This window comes from Phallusia mammillata, chromosome 4 (genome assembly GCF_965637545.1).
Source record: "Phallusia mammillata chromosome 4, kaPhaMamm4.hap1.1, whole genome shotgun sequence".
Classification (NCBI taxonomy): domain Eukaryota; kingdom Metazoa; phylum Chordata; class Ascidiacea; order Phlebobranchia; family Ascidiidae; genus Phallusia; species Phallusia mammillata.
This window is the reverse complement of record NC_137255.1, coordinates 11,901,614-11,921,407: the sequence shown is the minus strand read 5'-3', so window position 1 is coordinate 11,921,407 and position 19,794 is coordinate 11,901,614. Positions and strand designations below refer to the sequence as shown.

At 36.4% G+C, this 19,794-nt stretch overlaps 1 protein-coding gene across 1 annotated transcript; it reads left to right on the top strand.

The window, feature by feature from the left end:
• Window positions 1-645: 645 nt before the first annotated feature.
• On the top strand, window positions 646-19,776 carry LOC145222826 (serine/threonine-protein phosphatase 2A 65 kDa regulatory subunit A beta isoform-like; the record flags this gene model as incomplete). Its single annotated transcript, XM_080089042.1, is given in 6 exon segments — window positions 646-760; window positions 883-1,049; window positions 2,167-2,481; window positions 6,439-6,606; window positions 6,672-6,920; window positions 19,384-19,776. Coding segments are annotated over 6 exon segments (1,182 nt in total), but the record flags the coding sequence as incomplete, so codon positions are not given.
• Between the last annotated feature and the right edge of the window lie 18 nt (window positions 19,777-19,794).

Sequence of the window (19,794 nt, the reverse complement as noted above, 5' to 3'; positions counted from 1 at the left end):
GAAACAAAGTTAAGTGAAAAACAAGTTGGTATGTATACCTTTGTAGCAAACAACTTTTTAATTTATAGTGTCTAAAGGCTTTCTAGGAAAATTTGTGTTTAAAAACTGACCTTGAATGACAATATCAAGGTCAAAGCAAGCGATTACATTGAAAGTATTTTTTCCGTTCTTTTTTCACCGATTTTTTGTAATTGTATGACAATAATAATGCAAAAAGAATACAGACAAAACGTTTAAAGTAAAGTTAATGCCTTGTGAAAAATTTGTCTTTAAGAATCTAAAAATAACCGCAACATTTGTTTACAAGATCAAATTATGTGTATAGTAAACTGATAAATAGGATATAGAATATATAAAATGGAAGTATATCAGAAAGCCAATTTTCTGGTTCTTCTGTCCTTTTGATGACATATGTAATTGCTGTATAGGACTAAATTTATGTGGACAGCATAAGTCACCTGAATCAAACAAGCAATGCTTCTTTCTTGGCTTGTTTGCACACAATGTTAACATGGTAATAAATGTTAATAAAAACTGGCATAGCATCAATGGTACCTGGCTCTGAACGGTGTGGGTTGCACTGTTAATAGTAAACAAAACTGGTGCAATTCTGAAAGTGTTAGAATATCATCCAAAAATGTTTAGGTTGCAGAGAGAGAGCATGTTATATCAGACCTTATTCCGCTACTTCACAATCTTGCCAATGATGAACAGGATTCAGTTCGATTACTATCAGTTGATGGATGTGTTGCAATGGCAGGTAAACAAAGATTTGCATTCATAAAACTTTTTTACAATACTCGATTTACATTGCTAGCATTTATATTTTACAAACACTATGGTAAATATGGAACTTGTTACATTGTACAACTGTGGTCACAGAGTTGTTGAATGAAAGTGAGTGTGAGCAGTATCTTCTGACAACCATCAAAGAAGCTGCAGGAGATAAATCATGGAGGGTTCGTTATATGTTGTCTGATAAATTTTCTTTGCTACAGAAGGCAATTGGTCCCCAGCTTACTACACAACACCTTGTCCCAGCATTTCAGGTAGAATGCTTTTGATCACTATGGTCTTCCTAAAGAGGGCACAATTTTACTTCTATGCAAGTCTATTGACTTTTTGTAAAAAAATGTTTGATAGATTTTGATACAATTTTCAGCCAATAAGTATACTAATGTAGTTGCTAATATTTCCTATTGAACCCTATTTACATAACTCTTGGTCCTATTTGAATTTTTTTTTATTGATTTAGCAGACATTCTCAAAAATAGGTCTGATCATAACCTTTATTTGTCTTCCTGGTTGTTGTTGTTTACCGTATATACTCGGCGATAGGTCGCGCCACTGTACAGGTTGCACTATTAGTTTTGTGTTAAAAAGGTTAATTTAGAGTTGACTCGCACATAAGTTGCACTAAAAATCTAGGGATTTAAAAGGCTCTTTCCCCAGCTTTTTTGCATAGATAACTTCCTATTTTTTTTTGTAGGGCTTAATATAATCAAAATATGTTTACATTTTTTCTCAACAAAGCGGGAAAATCCAACGCACGCTGAGCAGTCACATGTGCGCTCATGAAACTGCCTTGCATTGGTATGTGCATGCACGAGCGCATACACCCATACTCGATAGAACCACAGTGGCAATAGCACATTTCCACTACAAGTCGAAAATTATATCGAAAAACGTGAGGTCCTGAAAATCGGCTTATTAGCCAGAAAATACGGTACTTGCAATAGCCGAAAACTTTCAATTTTGTTCCGACTTGCACTAATGTCGAGCGGATTGGTCGCACCTATATTTGTTTTTAAAAAATATAAGGAAAAAGTTGCGACCTATCTGCGAGTATATACGGTAGTACTTTTAGTAACATAAAAATGGAATATTTTGGCACAACGTTGTAGTTGTTTGTACCAGATTAAGGTGTAGGCACACCTGATCATCCAAATAACTAATTCAGAAAAGAAATAAGTACCTCTATACTGAGTCGCATGATGTATTTTATCTGAATTGGATGAAATCTTCAGTTTCTCCAATATGACTGCTGTGTTCAATTTTACAAGCCCAACAGTTAGGCCATTTATTCCTTAAATGATTGAAATTTTCAAACAATGTTTAGAAGACATTTTCAGTTACTTGTTTTGTTCACATCCACATTTTTTTCAGTCACTGCTCAAAGACTGTGAAGCAGAGGTTCGGAGTGCAGTTGCACACAAAGTTAAAGAATTTTGTGAGCAACTTCCTGCTGACAAACGAGAGCAAATCATTATGCAGAACATCCTGCCACATGTTAAAGAGCTTGTTACTGATGCCAACCAACATGTCAAGTCAGCATTAGCATCTGTGATAATGGGCCTTTCTCCTGTGCTAGGAAAAGATAATACCATTGAACACCTACTTCCACTTTTTCTCACTCAATTGCGAGATGAATGTCCAGATGTGAGATTGAACATTATATCGAACATTGACTGTGTAAATGAGGTAAGATTTCATAATGTGAAGTTTGTAATTGATCACTAAATGTAAAATATGCATACAAATATACCACCTAAAGTATATGACTCAGAACATAGGCGCCCCCACAAAATCGGCGTGGAGGCCTCTACATAAGATAGAAATATTTCCAGCCTGGGGGTGTCACCTAAATCACAAGTTACACCCTTTGCAGTGTGTTTCTGTACTGGTATACATCAGCAGCTGATGCCAACCCAACTATAACACATTTTTTCTTTCCCCACAACAACTATTACAAAACATGCTTAATTTTTATGCAACAAGGCGCATATGCCTAAAAAAACATTATAATAGTCGTTTACTATGTTTCTAGGTCGTTTGGTACATTTAAACTGTCTTGTCTATTTATGCATCAAATTGTATGTAACACAGGGGTGCAAAATTTATTTTGGAATTTGGTAGCGTGCAGAAAATTTTAGTAGCACATACGTTTTTGTGTATGTGTCTCTTTCCAATGCACAACCATTTGCTATTAATAGCCATATCGCAGGTTTCCATTGTACAAACAGCCACCTAATGTCTCAAAGGTTTTGTTTATAATCTAGTGATTTAAAGAATTTTGATTTATCTCACAATATCCCATTTGCTTGTGCCTGAAAGTTTATGCCTAATCCATAGTTTGAACTCAACAGTTTGATGATCGGTCTCAGTTGTTATTGACACCACTATCTAAATTGTTAAGTTGTGTGTTGCCTGAACATTTGGCATTGTTTGCACACAATAGCGTACAAAAAGTTTGTCATGTATTGCTGCCAAGATCTCTCTAGTAGACCCGCAAAATATATTTATACCCTAAAATATTAGTTGAAATCAATGCATGACCGCCAAATGTCAACACATATACTTCCATTTACAGTCTCACGGCTGCACGTCTCCGAGTACCCATGCGGCGGCAGGTTGTGGAGCACTGTGCTTGGATAACATAGCCTGTTGGCATAGGTTTTGGAATTGGGGTTTGCCCGATATTCAGTTTTCAATCTGACACCTGATGAATTGTCGTTAAAGTTGCTGATTCGGCAAATCGATCTTTCGGCTTGTCTCATACGTTCTCAGATACAAACAGCAAACGTCCAAACCTGACACATAGATTGTGTTGTAATGGCAACTGAGTCAGAAATCAATGTGAAGTGACAGTTCACAAAATTAGTGGCAAACACAGCAGAGTAATGCACGTTTTACTCGTTTAAAAATGTATCGGCATTTGTTGTGATGCCACCTCAATATCAGATGAGTAGCGATGACGCGCGATCGTGTCTCCGCATTTTTGCACCCCTGATGTAACACATTTTAAGTTAAGTTTATTTTAAATCCTAGCCTGTGAAGGTATTTGCTCTGAATATGTATCTTGGAAAACAACGAGTTAACCGTAGAAAGTTACTTTGCTGCGAAAAAGTTTCCACAACAACATGTGGACTTAAGTTTACTTAGTTTTACACTCTACAGGACACATAAAAATGATCCCGAAATAGTTTGTTACATAACAGACAAGACTTTAAGTATCAATGCTTTCGTTACATCACTAGTAGCTCCTGCTGGTCCCACAAAAGTGCTTTGTAAAACACAATTACAGAATGGCGCTGCGTTAGTGCTTGCAAGCTATGTGGTCGTCAAATGTCATTTTCATGTTAGCCGGCTCACCATGAAAAAAAAGGCAACCTTTATTACTGTAGGGCCAATTATAAATGTCACAATTGGATCGAGGGCTGCACATGTGCATCACACAAAGTGATTTTGCTTTGTTTCTTACCAAATATGCTTAACTACAAGTTAAATTCGTATTTGATTCTAGCCACATTTTGCCAGATCGCAAAAAACTAGCATCAGGCGCATTAATCAGCTCATAAATATGTAATAATTGGACTTGTATGCCAGTACTTATGAAATCCAAGCGTATCTGAGGGCCGCACAAGCTTTAATGAAGGGCCGCATGCGGCCCGCGGGTTGCCCACCCCTGGGTTAAACATTCAATATTTTATGTGCTGGGAATTTATCGATTCCCTGAAAAGATGAACCAAATGTCTTGGAAACTATGTTAGAAGATCTTTCAACAGTTATTGTCTGCTTGGTCATTGGGTCGTTGCATGGTGGGGGATTATTGCAACTAGTAAAACACAGTTTTGTCTCAACAAGATTTCTTAATTATGGATTCCCTTCCCTATTTTGTCCACATTTTTTTCTATCTAATGCTGGTTTGTTCCAAGCGTTTGGAAAGCCACCATTGTAGATTAGGCCATTTTTGCTGGTTTAAAATTTTAGACCAAAGGTGGGCAATCTGTTTGCATGTGCGGACCAAAAAGTAGTGATATTTTGGAGACAGACAGGGATATGTAATAATTATATTGTGTATGCAAACTCAACTTTGACTTGTATTTGTTCGATGTGAATATGTACAAAATCAAATAAGCTACAGTACTTGCTTCCTTCAACTTTTAACTTTAACAGGTTTGCTTAGGATACTAGCGGTCATACCCACCCACACAGTAAAACTTAAACACAACTCTATGACACAGTTCCAAGGCAAGACCCCTGCACAATAATTGTTGTCTTTGCATGTAACAATGCCTATTCTTTGTAATAAAATAATAACTACCATACTTTTTTGTCGGTTAATCGGATAACAAATTATTAAATATGGGTCCTTATTCTTTTTCTTTATTTTTTTCTTTCTAACGCGGGTTTGTTCCATGCATTTTGGTCAAGAAAGAATCTTAGGTAGTTGTCCAAGTTTGACCAAGTGGTTCACCCACAGGCTCCCAAAACAGGAAATCTTTAAACAGACTGTACTGACTAAAGTACACGATTGAGGAGTTTCATGCTTTGTTGGTTGGTGCAATGTAAGGTATTCTTAAGAGTTTTGTATCTTTTAATTTGATTCATCCATTTTTACCCCTTTAACTTCAAAATATTCGGTTTTAGATTTTTCGATGCTTTATGTTAGAATTACAAGTCCTAATAAGCTGAAATTTAAAACATTTGTTTGTAGTGGGTTTCTTGTTAGTATTTGAAATTTGGCTCAACCGTTCAAATGGTTGCCTAGTCACCTTTTTGTCAATGTTGCTGTGCACCACAAACGGAAGATTTCTATGGTGGAATAGTATAATAAAGGCAACAGAAAATATGGTACATTTGTTTGTGCATTTCTTGGTGGACGTTTTTGCACATGCAAGTCAGAAGCGTTAACGAATGTTGCTAATAACACCTCTAGTGGTCAGAATTTTAAACATTGGCCGATTTGGATAAAATTTTACATGACTGTTGATTGGGTCATTGTGGTTTTATATTTTATACTGTTAGGTGTTGAACCCTGTCAGTTACCCCACTAACCCCCTAAAATGGTTGAGTTTTTAAAGCAGCGTAGGAATTAAATGAAATTTGGACAGCTTGTATAATTTGTCATTTATATGTGTCAATTGCTGTGTTTAACCCTGGAGCCCCAATATTTACCCCTCTAGCCCCCTATTTACCCCCCTCAATGTCTGAATTTGATAAAATTTGGACAGCTTGTAGACTGTGCAATTTATGTGTGTAGGATGTTGTGTTTCACCCTGTGGCCCCAACATTTACCCCCCCCCCCAAAATGGGTCAATTTTTTAAACAATGTCTGAATTGAATGAAATTTAGACAGCTTGAGAGTATGCCAGTTATTGTTGTCGATTACTGGAACTGGAAGAACTTTGACCAAAAGTATCCTGTCCTTGTTACCAATTTGTCTTGTGCATTCCTTTTGTGGAAAGCAATATGTATGTTGTTAAAGCTGAGTAATGATGAAGGCCATCTTTAGTAAGAAACAAATGTATAATCATTGTGAGTACAACAAACAAAGTATATGGTAAAACAGTACATGGGATGCAGAACATATTTACCAATATGCAGAAAAGCCACCTTTCTAATTGGTAATAAAATTAAATAACAAACCTTATAAAGGTAATTGGAATTGATCAACTTTCTCAATCATTGTTACCTGCGATTGTTGAACTTGCGGAGGATGGAAAGTGGAGAGTTCGATTGGCAATAATTGAACACATGCCACTACTAGCTGCACAACTTGGTCAGCAGTTTTTTGATGACAAACTGAATGAACTGTGCATGCAGGTAATAAGCATTGATGATTTGATTTTTTATGTGGTTGGCTTAGATAAACACACAACTGTTTTTAGTGGTTGGTTGATCATGTTTATGCCATTCGTGAGGCGGCCACAACCAATCTGAGGAAACTTGTTGAAACATTTGGAGTAGACTGGGCAAAAGAAGCTGTAGTTCCAAAAATTATCAACCTAGCCCAGGACCAAAACTATTTGCGAAGAATGACTACAATATTCTGTGTGAATGAGCTTGCTTCGATTCTATCTGGTGAACACCTGACAAAGCTCATCCTTCCTACTTTAATCGGTCTCTCAAATGACAATGTAAGTGCAGATTAAATACCTTTCCAGTTTATTAGAGATTCTAAACAGTAAATAGTTATTGGTCCCCTTCCCTAAAGGGCATCTTGATATTACTCATGCCCCTGCCTTTTTTACTATTTTCTACGGTGAAGTTTTTCCATGCACTTTTGGCATAAAATCTTTGATGAATTTGGATGAAACTTTGATGGATGGTAGATATGGCGATGTTGATGTGCCATCTGTTTAGTTTGTTGTAAAAGCAACCAGACGTATTTAACTTGTGTTTGTGAACTTCTTGGTAAATGTTTTGGCAGATGGCAGTTATAGAGGTTTTAACAGGCTTATAATGTGGAAAGTTGAAAATAAAAGTTTGACAGTATGCAGAATATGCCATTTTGTTGTTTTGATTATGGTTTTTACCCTGTATTCTCACTATACCTCATTAAACCCTAAAATGGGTAAAATTTGTAAACAATGTCTAAAACATTTGGATAAGTTGTACCTCATGTAGCATGATCATTTAAGAAGAATATTGATTACCCTGTTTAAAGGTCACTGAACTTGATTATGGTTATCTTGAAAATGCATGATTTACAACTTTGCATGTGTGTGGGGCCAATGAGTTTCTGCTTTTGTTTCTCCACAAACAAAAAAGGTACAAAATCATTGGCTATAATGGATTATTGGTCTTACTGCCGCATGACCACAGGTCACTAAAGGTTAACTTGTGGTATTACAAACACGCCTAAGAACGATTATTATTCGTCATGACTTAGCGTCTTTATTTTTGACAATTCCATACCTAACTCATTTACTCAAAACGGTATTGTTGATCACTGAGGAGTGCATGCTATTGAAAACGGTGTCAAACGGTCGTTCGGCGTCTGTACCGTAAGAGGTTACTACAATGGTACTCATTTTGCGAAGCAAAGTTAAGTAAAAAACAATTTGTTATGTATACCTTTGTAGCAAATTGCTTTTCAATTTATAGTGTCTGTAATAACTTTTTTTTCGTTCTTTTTTACTGTTTTTGTAATTATATGACAATAATGATGCAAAAAGAATATGGACAACTTTTTTTCATTGTTGGGTTAATGCTTAAATCCGCACAAACACACACGGGAGGTCAATCATATTTGTAGACCAAATGATGTGTATGGTAAATTAGTAAATGGAATAGAGAATATATAAAATGGAAGTATATTAGAAAGCCAGCTTTCTAGTGTTATATATACCTTTGCTGCAAAATAGCTTTCTTAATTTGTAATGTCTCTAATATTGGTTAGGGTTTTCTGGGAAAATTTGTACCGTATATAGTCGCCAATAGGTCGCGCCACCGTATAGGTCGCACTGTTAGTTTTGTGTTAAAAAAATTTAATTTAGAGTTGACTCCCACATAAGTCACACTAAAAATCTAGGGATTTAAAAGGCCCTTTCCCTAGCTTTTTTGGTTGCAATTGTTCGTTTTTTAGCATTGAAACCGCAAAACCATTTTTTCTCAACAAAGTGGGAAAATCCAACACACACTGAGCGGCCGCATGTGCGTGTGCGCTAATGAAACTGTCTCGCATTGGTATGTGCGTGCACGAGCGCATGCACCCGTATTTGCACTTGTGTCGAGCGGATAGGTCGCACCTATATTTTTTTGAAAAAATATAAGGAAAAAAGTTGCGACCTTTCCGCGAGTATATACGGTAACCTTTTTAAAACAGAACTTGGACAGAAATATCGATTTGAAAGCCAGAGATTAAAATGGAAGTAGATAATTTGCATAAACATGTGTGTGTGGGAACCCTTTTGTAGGTCAAATGGTGTGTATTGTAAATCTGTAAATAGAACATATAAAATTGATGTATATAGAAAAGCCACCTTTCTAGTTTTATTGCTGTTCGACATTTACATACGCAGTAAAAAACTGGAAGGGTGGCTTATCACATATTGCACATACACTGCGACCTATTTTTTAACATATGCTTACACTTCTTTTATAATGAACCCCGTATCACTGTCGTTTAACCTTTGTTGTTTCTGCAAGCAGAAACTCATGGGTCTCCCACACATGCAATGTTGTGAATAAGGCATTTTACAAAATAAAAAGGGGCAATAAAAGTTTCTAGAAATAATCATGCTATGTGAGGTACAAGCTATACAAATTACATTCAATTCGACCATTGTTTGTAAAAGCTACCTATTCTACGAGGTTGGAGGGGTAAATCTTATCAATAAACACCTCAAAATGGCATATTTAACAAATTTCAATTTAAAAAAAACTGGAATAGTGGTTTTCATATATAGTGCCAGTTTATATATACTACATCATATTTAATGATGTATCACATATACCATTTACTGTATTTATAATGGATATATATATTTGGGACCTGCATTTCATTGGGTCCCTATCTTTTTCCTGGCACTTTATAACATAATTGTTTCTGCAAGCATAATCTAATGGGTAACAGTAAAAATAGGGCACATTCATTGTTAAACTGGAATAGAATTAAGATTTTTAATCCGCACATAGCGTTCCCTGGCGCCGTTAAGTTTCTACATGTCAACAATACGATTCCTTAGCTGGGCTTTTTATGTCCAAAGCCTGTTATGAAACAGTTTTATTAACGCTTTCAGTTTGAGAAGTCACATTACACAGGTGTAACAAATCGTGCTGCGTTGTCGCTCTGCGTTTTGAAACACGAATAAGTTGACCTACATTAATGTTTACAGCACAATATAACTAACATCGTAACATCTTAATTCCAACCAGTGAGAAAATGGTCAAGTGACGACTGCGTTCATGCGTGAAGCAGAGGCATTTTTTCCATTTGCCACTATCGTCAATCACTCCCATTGCGTCAGCTGTGTACTGAGAGAGCACAAACTTGACAAAAGACAGCATTTGAAAACACATTTGGGGCTGTAAGAGTAATTACTGAGCCGATTGCACTGAAATTTTTAACAGCCAATAAGGAGCACTCTATCCACAGCTGTTTAAAATTTCAGCACATGAAGTCTTGTATTTCTGACCTCATTAACATGTGAACAATCAAACAAATATTTTGGGGTAAAGGGGTGAAAATGGATATATACAACTTCAAGTTACAAAATACTTTAAAATACGCTGCAATGTACCAATCAAAAAAGTATGAAACTCCAGAATCATCTGCTTTAGCAAGTATAGCAGTTTTAAAAAATTTACGGTTTGGGGGGCTGTGGGTGAAGCAAGGGATCAAACGGGGTCAAAATTCACATGGACCATCTTTAGACCAATATCTATAATGTGTGTAAATTTAAAAAAGTTTGAACCAATCTTTCTTGACCAAAACGTGGGAATAAATCCGCGTTAGACGGAAAAAAAGAAAAAATATATGGACAAAAACAATATGTGTCCCCTTCAGGGTAGGGGACCCATAATTTTGTTTTCAGACATTGTTCAAAAATTCACCTATTTTAAGGCGCCAGTGGGGTAAATATTTTGGATACAGGGTAAAACACAACAATCGACACCTAATGAAGGCAGGCAGAGCCAAATTTGGACATCATTTAAAAATTTACCTATTTTAGGGGGCTAGTGGGGTAAATACTGGGGCTATCAAGTCAACAAAAAAGGGCACATCTACATAACTATGTCTACCATCTGTGAAAGTTTCATTCAAATCCAGTAAACATTTCATGCCCAAAGATGCGACCCATTATGATTTGTTGCACTTGTGTCAATTTGTTAGTGCAGGGGTCTCCAAATTACTTTGTCCAGGTCCAATTTTTGAACTGACTTGGAAGCCGTGGGCCACATGCGCCGTCAGATGCCAAAATGCTTTTAAAGACCTTAAAACTGCACGCTACACCACTTTATCAACACTAGGCCAGCTTTTTGAGAACCAAAGCCTGCGGTCATTTAGTGGTTGTAGCCATAATTATCGTTGATATCCAAGATGTCTTTACAATCTTATTAGCGTGTTGATCAAGGCTTTTTTATTTCATCACAAGTAACAATATAAGCAACTGTTTGTGCATAATTTCATATCTTAGTTTTGCCTGTGATGTCACAAACCGCTCTTAGATCATTGATATGTGTAACCAAGCAAATATTATTTAGATGAAATGAATCGCGGGTCCAGTGTTGGGGACCCCTGCTTTAACTTTTTATTGTTATAATATGTCCTTGGGCTCAAATTTCGGGTAAGCTTCACACTTGGATGATTTTTCAACAAATTTGATGATAATTTTTATTCTCCTGTCATGTTGATGATTTGAAAGTTGCAGGGACAAGAATTATTAATGGGTCCCCTTTCCTGAAGGGTTTCACTCAGTTTTTTTCCGTTGGATGTAACTGACACAGATGGCAGATAGTTCCATCTGCTTCTTTTGTCTTGATAACTTCATCACTCACCCCACTAGCCCCTAAAGTGTAAAATCTTTTTGTATGTTGCTGGGCACCACAAACATGGTGTAGCAGTGAAATAAAGGCAACAAAACACAATATGTCTGTTTGTGCATTGCTTGGTGGACGTTTCTGCAGGGAACAGCCCTATGACGCCAGAAATGTTGACAAATGTAGCTCAAAACACCTCTAGTTAAAATTAAAACATTGGCTGATTTGGATAGAATTTTACAGGAATGTAGTTGGGTCATTGCGGTCCAGTTATTTATTCCATCAGGCACCCCACTAACCCCTAAAATGGCTGTTTTTTTGTACCTCATATTGCATGATTATTTTAGCGGAATATTGATTGCCATGTTTGTGCTAAGCCACCCTAAAATTTTTCCTTTCTTTCTGTCTATATAATTATGGGTCCCCTTCCCTGAAGGGGACACATATTCTTTTTGTCTATATTTCTTTTTTCCGTCAAACGCGGATTTGTTCAAATTTACACACATTATACATATTGGTCTAAAGATGGTCCATGTGAATTTTGACCCTGTTGGATCCCTCGGTTCACCCACAGCCCCCCAAAACGTGAAATTTTTAAAATAGCTATACTAGCTAAAGTACTTCATTTAGGAGTTATATGCTTTGTTGATTGGTGCAGTATAAAGTATTTTAAAGAACTTTGTGCCTTAAAAAAAGATTTACCCATTTTCACCCCTTAAACCCCAAAATATTGGTTTCTGTCTAACGCTGGTTTGTTAAATGCGTTTGGTCAAGAAAGAGTGCTTTAAATTTGCACAGATGTTAGTTATTATTCCGAATTTGGTCCTCCTGAAGTTTGACCCCAAACGACCCAGCGGTTCACCCACAGGCCCCCAAAACGAAAAAAACGGCTGTACTGACCCAAGTACATAATCTGAGGGTTTCATGCTTTGTTGGTTGGTGCAATGTAAGCTATTCTAAAGAATTTTTTACTTTTTATTGGATTCACCCATTTTTACCCCTTAAACCCCAAAATAACTAGAAGGGTGGCTTAGCACATATTGCCCTTGCATATACACTATAACCTATTTTTAAACATTGATATATTTCCTATGCTTATTTTATATTGGGTCCCATACCATCCACTGTCTTTTATAAACTTAGTTGTTTCTGCAAGCAGAAGCTCATGGGTCCCCACACATGCAAAGTTGTAGATAATGCATTTCAAGAGATAACCATGTGAAAGTTTGGTGTTGTAAAGTAAAACGCAGTGATCGACACTGGGCCTAAATAATAATAGTATGTAAAAACATAACATTTGAGTATGTTTAATAAACTTTGCAAAATTTCATATAATTAGAATGTTTTCTAAAAGTTCATTTATTTTAGGGGGCTAGTTGAGTAAATGTTGGGGCTAAAGGTAAAACACATCAACTGAAACCTACAAATAGCATAGTCCACATACTACCCCAAATTTTGTCCAATCCCGACACTGTTCAAAAAACTGACCCATTGTAGGGGACTAGTGGGGTAACTAATGGGGTCAGACACTCAAACTAAAAAAATATGAAATCTCAATGACTCAATCAATAGTACTGCAAAATTTCAGCCCAATCCGCCAATGTTTAAAATTTCGACCACTAGAGGTGTTTTGAACGACAACCGTTAATGTTTCAGATGTCATAGGGCTGTTAACAACCCCCTAACTAACGTTCACCAAGCAATCCACAAAGTCATAAAAGAGTAACAAACAACTGCTTGCCCTTGTAACACTATTGAGCAACAGAAATCTTTCGTTTGTGGTGCCCAGTAACATACAAATACGTTTTACACTTTAGGGGCTTGTGGGGTAAATGATGGGGCTACATGGTTGAACACACCAATCGACATCTATAAATGGCATACTCTACAAGCTATCCTAATTTCAGCCAATTCTGACACTGTTTAAAAACTCACCCATTTTAGGGGGCTAGCGGGGTAAATACTGGGGTTATCAACAAAAACGAAGTGGGAAGCACATCTACATAACTACATCTACCATCTGTGTAAATTTCATCCAAATCCATCAAGGATTTGATAGAAAAACGAGTCTGACAAACTTCGGGGGGAAATACCCATTTTAGGGGGCTAGCGGGGTAAATACTGGGGTTATCAACAAAAACAAAGTGGGATGCACATCTACATAACTACATCTACCATCTGTGTAAATTTCAGCCAAATCCATCAAACATTTGATGGAAAAACGAGTCGGACAAACTTTGGGGAAAAAATACCCATTTTAGGGGGCTAGCGGGGTAAATACTGGGGTTATCAACAAAAACAAAGTGGGATGCACATCTACATAACTACATCTACCATCTGTGTAAATTTCATGCAAATCCATCAAGGATTTAATGGAAAAACGAGTCGGACAAACTTTGGGGAGAAGAAAAAAGAAGAAAAAAAAACAAAAAAACGAAAACAATTTGAGTAAAATCAATATGTGTCCCCTTCAGGGAAGGGGACCCATAATACGTTTTAGGCCAGAAATACAAGCCCTAATGTACTGAAATGGTAAACAATTGTTTGCAGTAGGTTATTATGGTTCCCTGAAGGGGACACATATTGATTTTACTCAAATTGTTTTTGTTTTTTTTCTTTTTTTTCTTCCTTTTTTTTTTCTCCCCAAAGTTTGTCCGACTCGTTTTTCCATCAAATGTTTGATGGATTCGGCTGAAATTTACACAGATGGTAGATATAGTTATGTAGATGTGCATCCCACTTTGTTTTTGTTGATAACCCCAGTATTTACCCCGCTAGCCCCCTAAAATGGGTATTTTTTCCCCGAAGTTTGTCCGACTCGTTTTTCCATCAAATGTTTGATGGATTTGGCTGAAATTTACACAAATGGGAGATATAGTTATGTAGATGTGCATCCCACTTTGTTTTTGTTGATAACCCCAGTATTTACCCCGCTCGCCCCCTAAAATGGGTGTTTTTACCCAAAGTTTGTCCGACTCGTTTTTCCATCAAATGTTTGATGGATTTGGCTGAAATTTACACAGATGGTAGATATATTCATGTAGATGTGCATCCCACTTTGTTTTTGTTGATAACCCCAGTATTTACCCCGCTAGCCCCCTAAAATGGGTGAATTTTTAAACAGTGTCAGAATTGGCTGAAATTTGGATTTCTTGTATAGTATGCCATTTATAGGTGTCAATTGTTGTGTTCAACCCTGTAGTCCTAACATTTACCCCACAAGCCCCTAAAGTGTAAAACGTATTTGTATGGTACTGGGCACCACAAACGAAAGATTTCTTTGGAGCAATAGTGTTACAAGGGCAACCAGTTGTTTGTTGCTCGTTGGTGGGTTTCTTGGTGGTCGTTTTTGCGCCATGGCAGTTAGGGGCTTGTTAACAGCCCTATGACGTCAGAAACAGTAACGGTTGTTGCTCAAAACACCTCTAGTGGTCGAAATTTTAAACATTGGCGGATTGGGCTGAAATTTTGCTGTACTATTGATTGAGTCATTGTGGTTTTTATATATTTTTTAGTTTGTGTGTCGAACCCAATTAGTTGCCCTACTAGCCCCCTAAAATGGGTCAGTTTTTTTAAAACGTTAAATAGGACATACTTTAACCAATATCTGGGGTGAATCTAATTTTATAGTTTGTATTCTACATAGTATTATTATTTAAGCCCAGTGCCGATCACTGTGTTTTACCTTACAACACCCGACTTTTGCATGGTTATCTCTTGAAATGCATTATCTACAACTTTGCATGTGTGGGGACCCATGAGTTTTTGCCTGCAGAAACGACTAAAGTTATAAAAGACGGTGACTAATATGGGACCCAATACAAAATAAGCATAGGAAATATATTTATGTTTTAAAATAGGTTATAGTGTATATGCAAGGGCAATATGTGCTAAGCCACCCTTCTAGTTGTTTTTGTCTATATATTTTTTTCTTTATTTCTTTTTTTCCGTCTAACGCGGATTTGTTGCCACGTTTTGGTCAAGAAAGAATGGTTCAAACTTTTTCAAATTTACACACATCGGCCAAATAGTTACTTTTACAGTCCATAATATGTGTACACTGTCAGTCAGATAGAAGTCTCAACTCTCAAGGTAGTAATTATGGGTCCCCTTCCCTTTTTGTCCGACTCGTTTTTCCATCAAATGTTTGATGGGTTTGGGTGAAATTTACACAGATGGTAGATATATTCATGTAGATGTGCATCCCACTTTGTTTTTGTTGATAGCCCCAGTATTTATCCCGCTAGCCTCCTAAAATGGGTGAGTTTTCAAACAGTGTCAGAATTGGCTGAAATTTGGATTTCTTGTATAGTATGCCATTTATAGGTGTCGATTGTTGTGTTCAACCCTGTAGTCTAACATTTACCCCACAAGCCCCTAAAGTGTAAAACGTATTTGTATGTTACTGGGCACCACAAACGAAAGATTTCTTTGGCGCAATAGTGTTACAAGGGCAACCAGTTGTATGTTGCTCGTTGGTCGTTTTTGCACCATGGCAGTTAGGGGCTTGTCAACAGCCCAATGACAGCAGAAACATTACCGGTTGTTGCTCAAAACTCCTCTAGTGGTCAAAATTTTAAACATTGGCGGATTGGGCTGAAATTTTGCAGTACTATTGATTGAGTCATTGCGGTTTTTATATATTTTTTAATTTGTGTGTCGAACCCAATTAGTTGCCCTACTAGCCCCCTAAAATGTGTCAGTTTTTTAAAACGTTGAATAGGACATACTTCAAACAATATCTGGGGTGAATCTAATTTTATAGTTCGTATTCTACATAGCATTATTATTTAAGCCCAGTGCCGATCACTGTGTTTTACTTTAGAACACCCGACTTTCTCATACTTTCAACTTTGCATGTGTGGGGACCCATGAGTTTTTGCCTGCAGAAACGACTAAAGTTATAAAAGACAATGGCTAATATGGGACCCAATACAAAATAAGCATAGGAAATATATTTATGTATTAAAATAGGTTATAGTGTATATGCAGGGGCAATATATGCTAAGCCACCCTTCTAGTTTACTTGTTTACGATTAAGGCGGGTGAATGCAGCGGGAGTGCTCAGCTTGACGTCCGGACGGACATTTTACGAGACAGTCGTGTTGGTGATTAGAAATCAGCTGTTTTTGCACAGCAATGCTATGTCGTTTTATTAAGTTATCAAGCACATTTTCAGTTTTGGAAAATTGTGTTTAAAAACTGACCTTGAACGACAATATCAAGGTCAAAGCATGAAATTGAATTGAAAGTATTTTTACCGTTTTTTGTAATTATATGACGAAAAAGAATGATGCAAAAAGAATACGGACAAAACTTTTAAAGTTGGGTTAAGGCTAAAGTTGGTTAAGTTTTTGCTTAAGAATCTAAAAATAACCAGGATGTTTGTTTACCGTAAATCCGCACAAACGCGCGTGTGGGGACCCATTCGTTTTTGCTTGCAAAAACAATCATATGTGTAGATCAAATGATGTGTGTAGCAAATTTAAAAGTATTTTTACTGTGTTTTGTAATTATATGACAATAATGATTAAAAAAGAATACAGACAAAACTTTTAAAGTTGGTTAAGTTTTTCCTTAAGAATCTAAAAATAACCAGGATGTTTGTTTACCGTAAATCCGCACAAATGCGCGTGTGGGGAGCCATTCGTTTTTGCTTGCAAAAACAATCATATGTGTAGATCAAATGATGTGTATAGGAAATTGGTATCTAACAATGATTGTGCCTTATTTTTACTGTTACCAAATCGCATATGCACATGTGTGGGGACCCATTAGATTATGCTTGCAGAAACAATTATGTTATAAAGTGCCAGGAAAAAGATAGGGACCCAATGAAATGTAGGTGCCAAATATATATCCATTATAAATATAGTAAATGGTATATGGTATACATCGTTAAATATGATGTAGTATATATAAACTGGCAATATATAGGAAAACCACTATTCTAGTTATGAAAAAGAACGGTGCATCTAAAATATACACTATACAGGATCGCTTGGTTCACATTTTTATCACTTGGTGCACCTTTATATCCTTTGGTGCACCTTGATATTACTTGGTGCACCTTGATATAATGCTATGTGCACCTTTACCTAGCAATATAAAGGTACGGCAAATGGCATAAAGGTGCACCAGGCAATATAAGGGTGAACCAAGTATTATAAAGGTGCGCCAAGCTGTATTAATAATGCACCAAGCGATCCTGTATACTTTAGATGCACCCGAAAGAACATGGACAAGAAGTTTTTAGACTCCACTCGTTTTTGCCTGCATATATATATGTATTTATACATTTGGCAAAAACAAGTGAAGTTTTTTTTATTACAAACACTGACATATTGCTACAGGTGCAACAATCATTTGTAACTTGGTTTTTAAACATGTACAGTAACCTATGTGGTGTAGGCAAGTCTTTTTTCTGTCTAACGCTGGTTTGTTATACGCGTTTAGTCACGAAAGAGTTCAAATTTACACAGATGATAGTTTTTATCCATATTTGATCCTCCTGAAGTTTGACCCCAGAAAACACAAGGGTTCACCCACAGGCCCCCAAAGCGTAAATTTTTTAAAACAGCTGTGCTGACCTAAGCACATGACCTAGGAGTTTCATGCTTTGTTGGTTGGTGCAATGTAAGATATTCTAAATATTTTTCTAACTTTTTATTGGATTTACCCATTTTCACCCCTTCAACCCCCAAATAATCGGTTTTAGTTTTTCCAGTCCCTTATGTCAGCAATGCAAGCAGCCCGTTATATGTGCTAAAACGTAATTTAAAAAAAAAATTGTTTGCAGTGGGTTACCATTTAGTGTTCAAAATTTTCGCTGAATGGCCAAATGGTTACCATTACAGCCCATAATATGTGTAAACTGGAAAGCCCAAGGAAGTAATTCACTGGTTTACAATTGTGGCGATTTATTGCATAGCAGGAGATCGCTGCTTGACGCATTTACGGCCATTTTACGAGGCAGTCTTTTCTATGATTAGATCAGCGCAATAATGCTATGTGGTTTTATTTAGTTAGCATGCATATTTTCAGCTTTACCAAAGTTTTTGTATCTTAGAAGTGATTAAAACGATATTTCGGTTTTGCATATTTCAGGCAAACGTTGTTGATTAACATGAAGGTAAAAAACTACATGTTTTCCAAAGATGCAATAAAAAGTCGTTAAAAGGCTATTGACAAGTTGGCCGCCTTATGACGACTGAAGGTCAACTTGTAGGAAACGCAGAACACAGTTGGAAAAGTTGTTTTCCTCACAACATAGCTTCTTTAATTTTTACACATATACTCCAGAAACAATACGTAAGTTAAATATGGATTGGGAGAAACGTTTTTGTTAATTACTATGGACTGCGTGCTATTAAAAACCGTGTCAAAAGATCTTTAAACGGTACTGAAGAACAATTATATTACAATAATGAAGCAAAAAGAATACGGACCATTTTTTTAAAAGTTGGGTTAACAATTTCCAACAATTTGTCCTTAAGAATCTAAAAATAGCCCGAACATTTGTTTTCCGTTAATCCGCACAAACACGTGTGTGGGGACCCATCTGTTTTTGTTTGCAAAAACAATATATATGTAGATCAAATGATGTGTATAGTAAATTGGTAAATATTACATAGAAAATATAAAATGGAAGTATATCAGAAAGCCACCTTTCTAGTTGTTATGTTACAATAATGCAACCCTGTCTCAAAAGTGAAAACTCTTGGGGATACCATTGTTATAATACAACCACTAGATATAGCAGCATGACCAAATGTATATAGCAGCATGACCAAATGTTTTGTATAGCGACAATAGCATTTTGACATTTGTTTGAGCCTTTAAAGTTAGTTACTGGGCTAATTGTCAACAACCGTTTACAATTTCCGCAAATTAGGGGTTTTATTTCTAAAATGAACCCTAAACACAAAAGTGAACATTTTGGGGGAGAAAAGAATAAATCAAACTTAAGTTGTTTTGAACTACTTGGACCAAGCAACAACATATAAATCTGCTGGGTCATGCACTTGAGTAAGTATAAGTGGGTACCTGTGGTAAACTAGTCAACCAAATTGCCTAAACTTTAAGGCTGTTTCCAAACGAACTATGTTTGTTTAGGTGGCAAATGTCAGATTTAATGTTTGCAAGTGTATGGAGAAAGTTGGTCTTCGTTTGGATGGCACCAGCATCAGCACAGATGTGAAACCCATGCTTCAGCGGTTGTCACGTGATCAAGACATAGATGTGCAGTACTTTGCACAAAGAGCTTTACAATCATTAGCTTAATTACCAAAATAATATGAACAGCAGATTCCACACATGTTAATTGGCTTTATTTTAGTGTAAATCAAACTACAAAAACAATTGTTATCATTTTTTTCAATTCTTATGTACTGTTCCTTTTTCACTTGTGTAGTGTGTTGGTTTTCTCAATATTAAAATGTATAAAGTATGAGAAATGTAGTTTCAAACTGGCAGCTAAAAGGGGCATTTAATAAATTGGAAATTTTATGTGAGTGCAGAACAGTT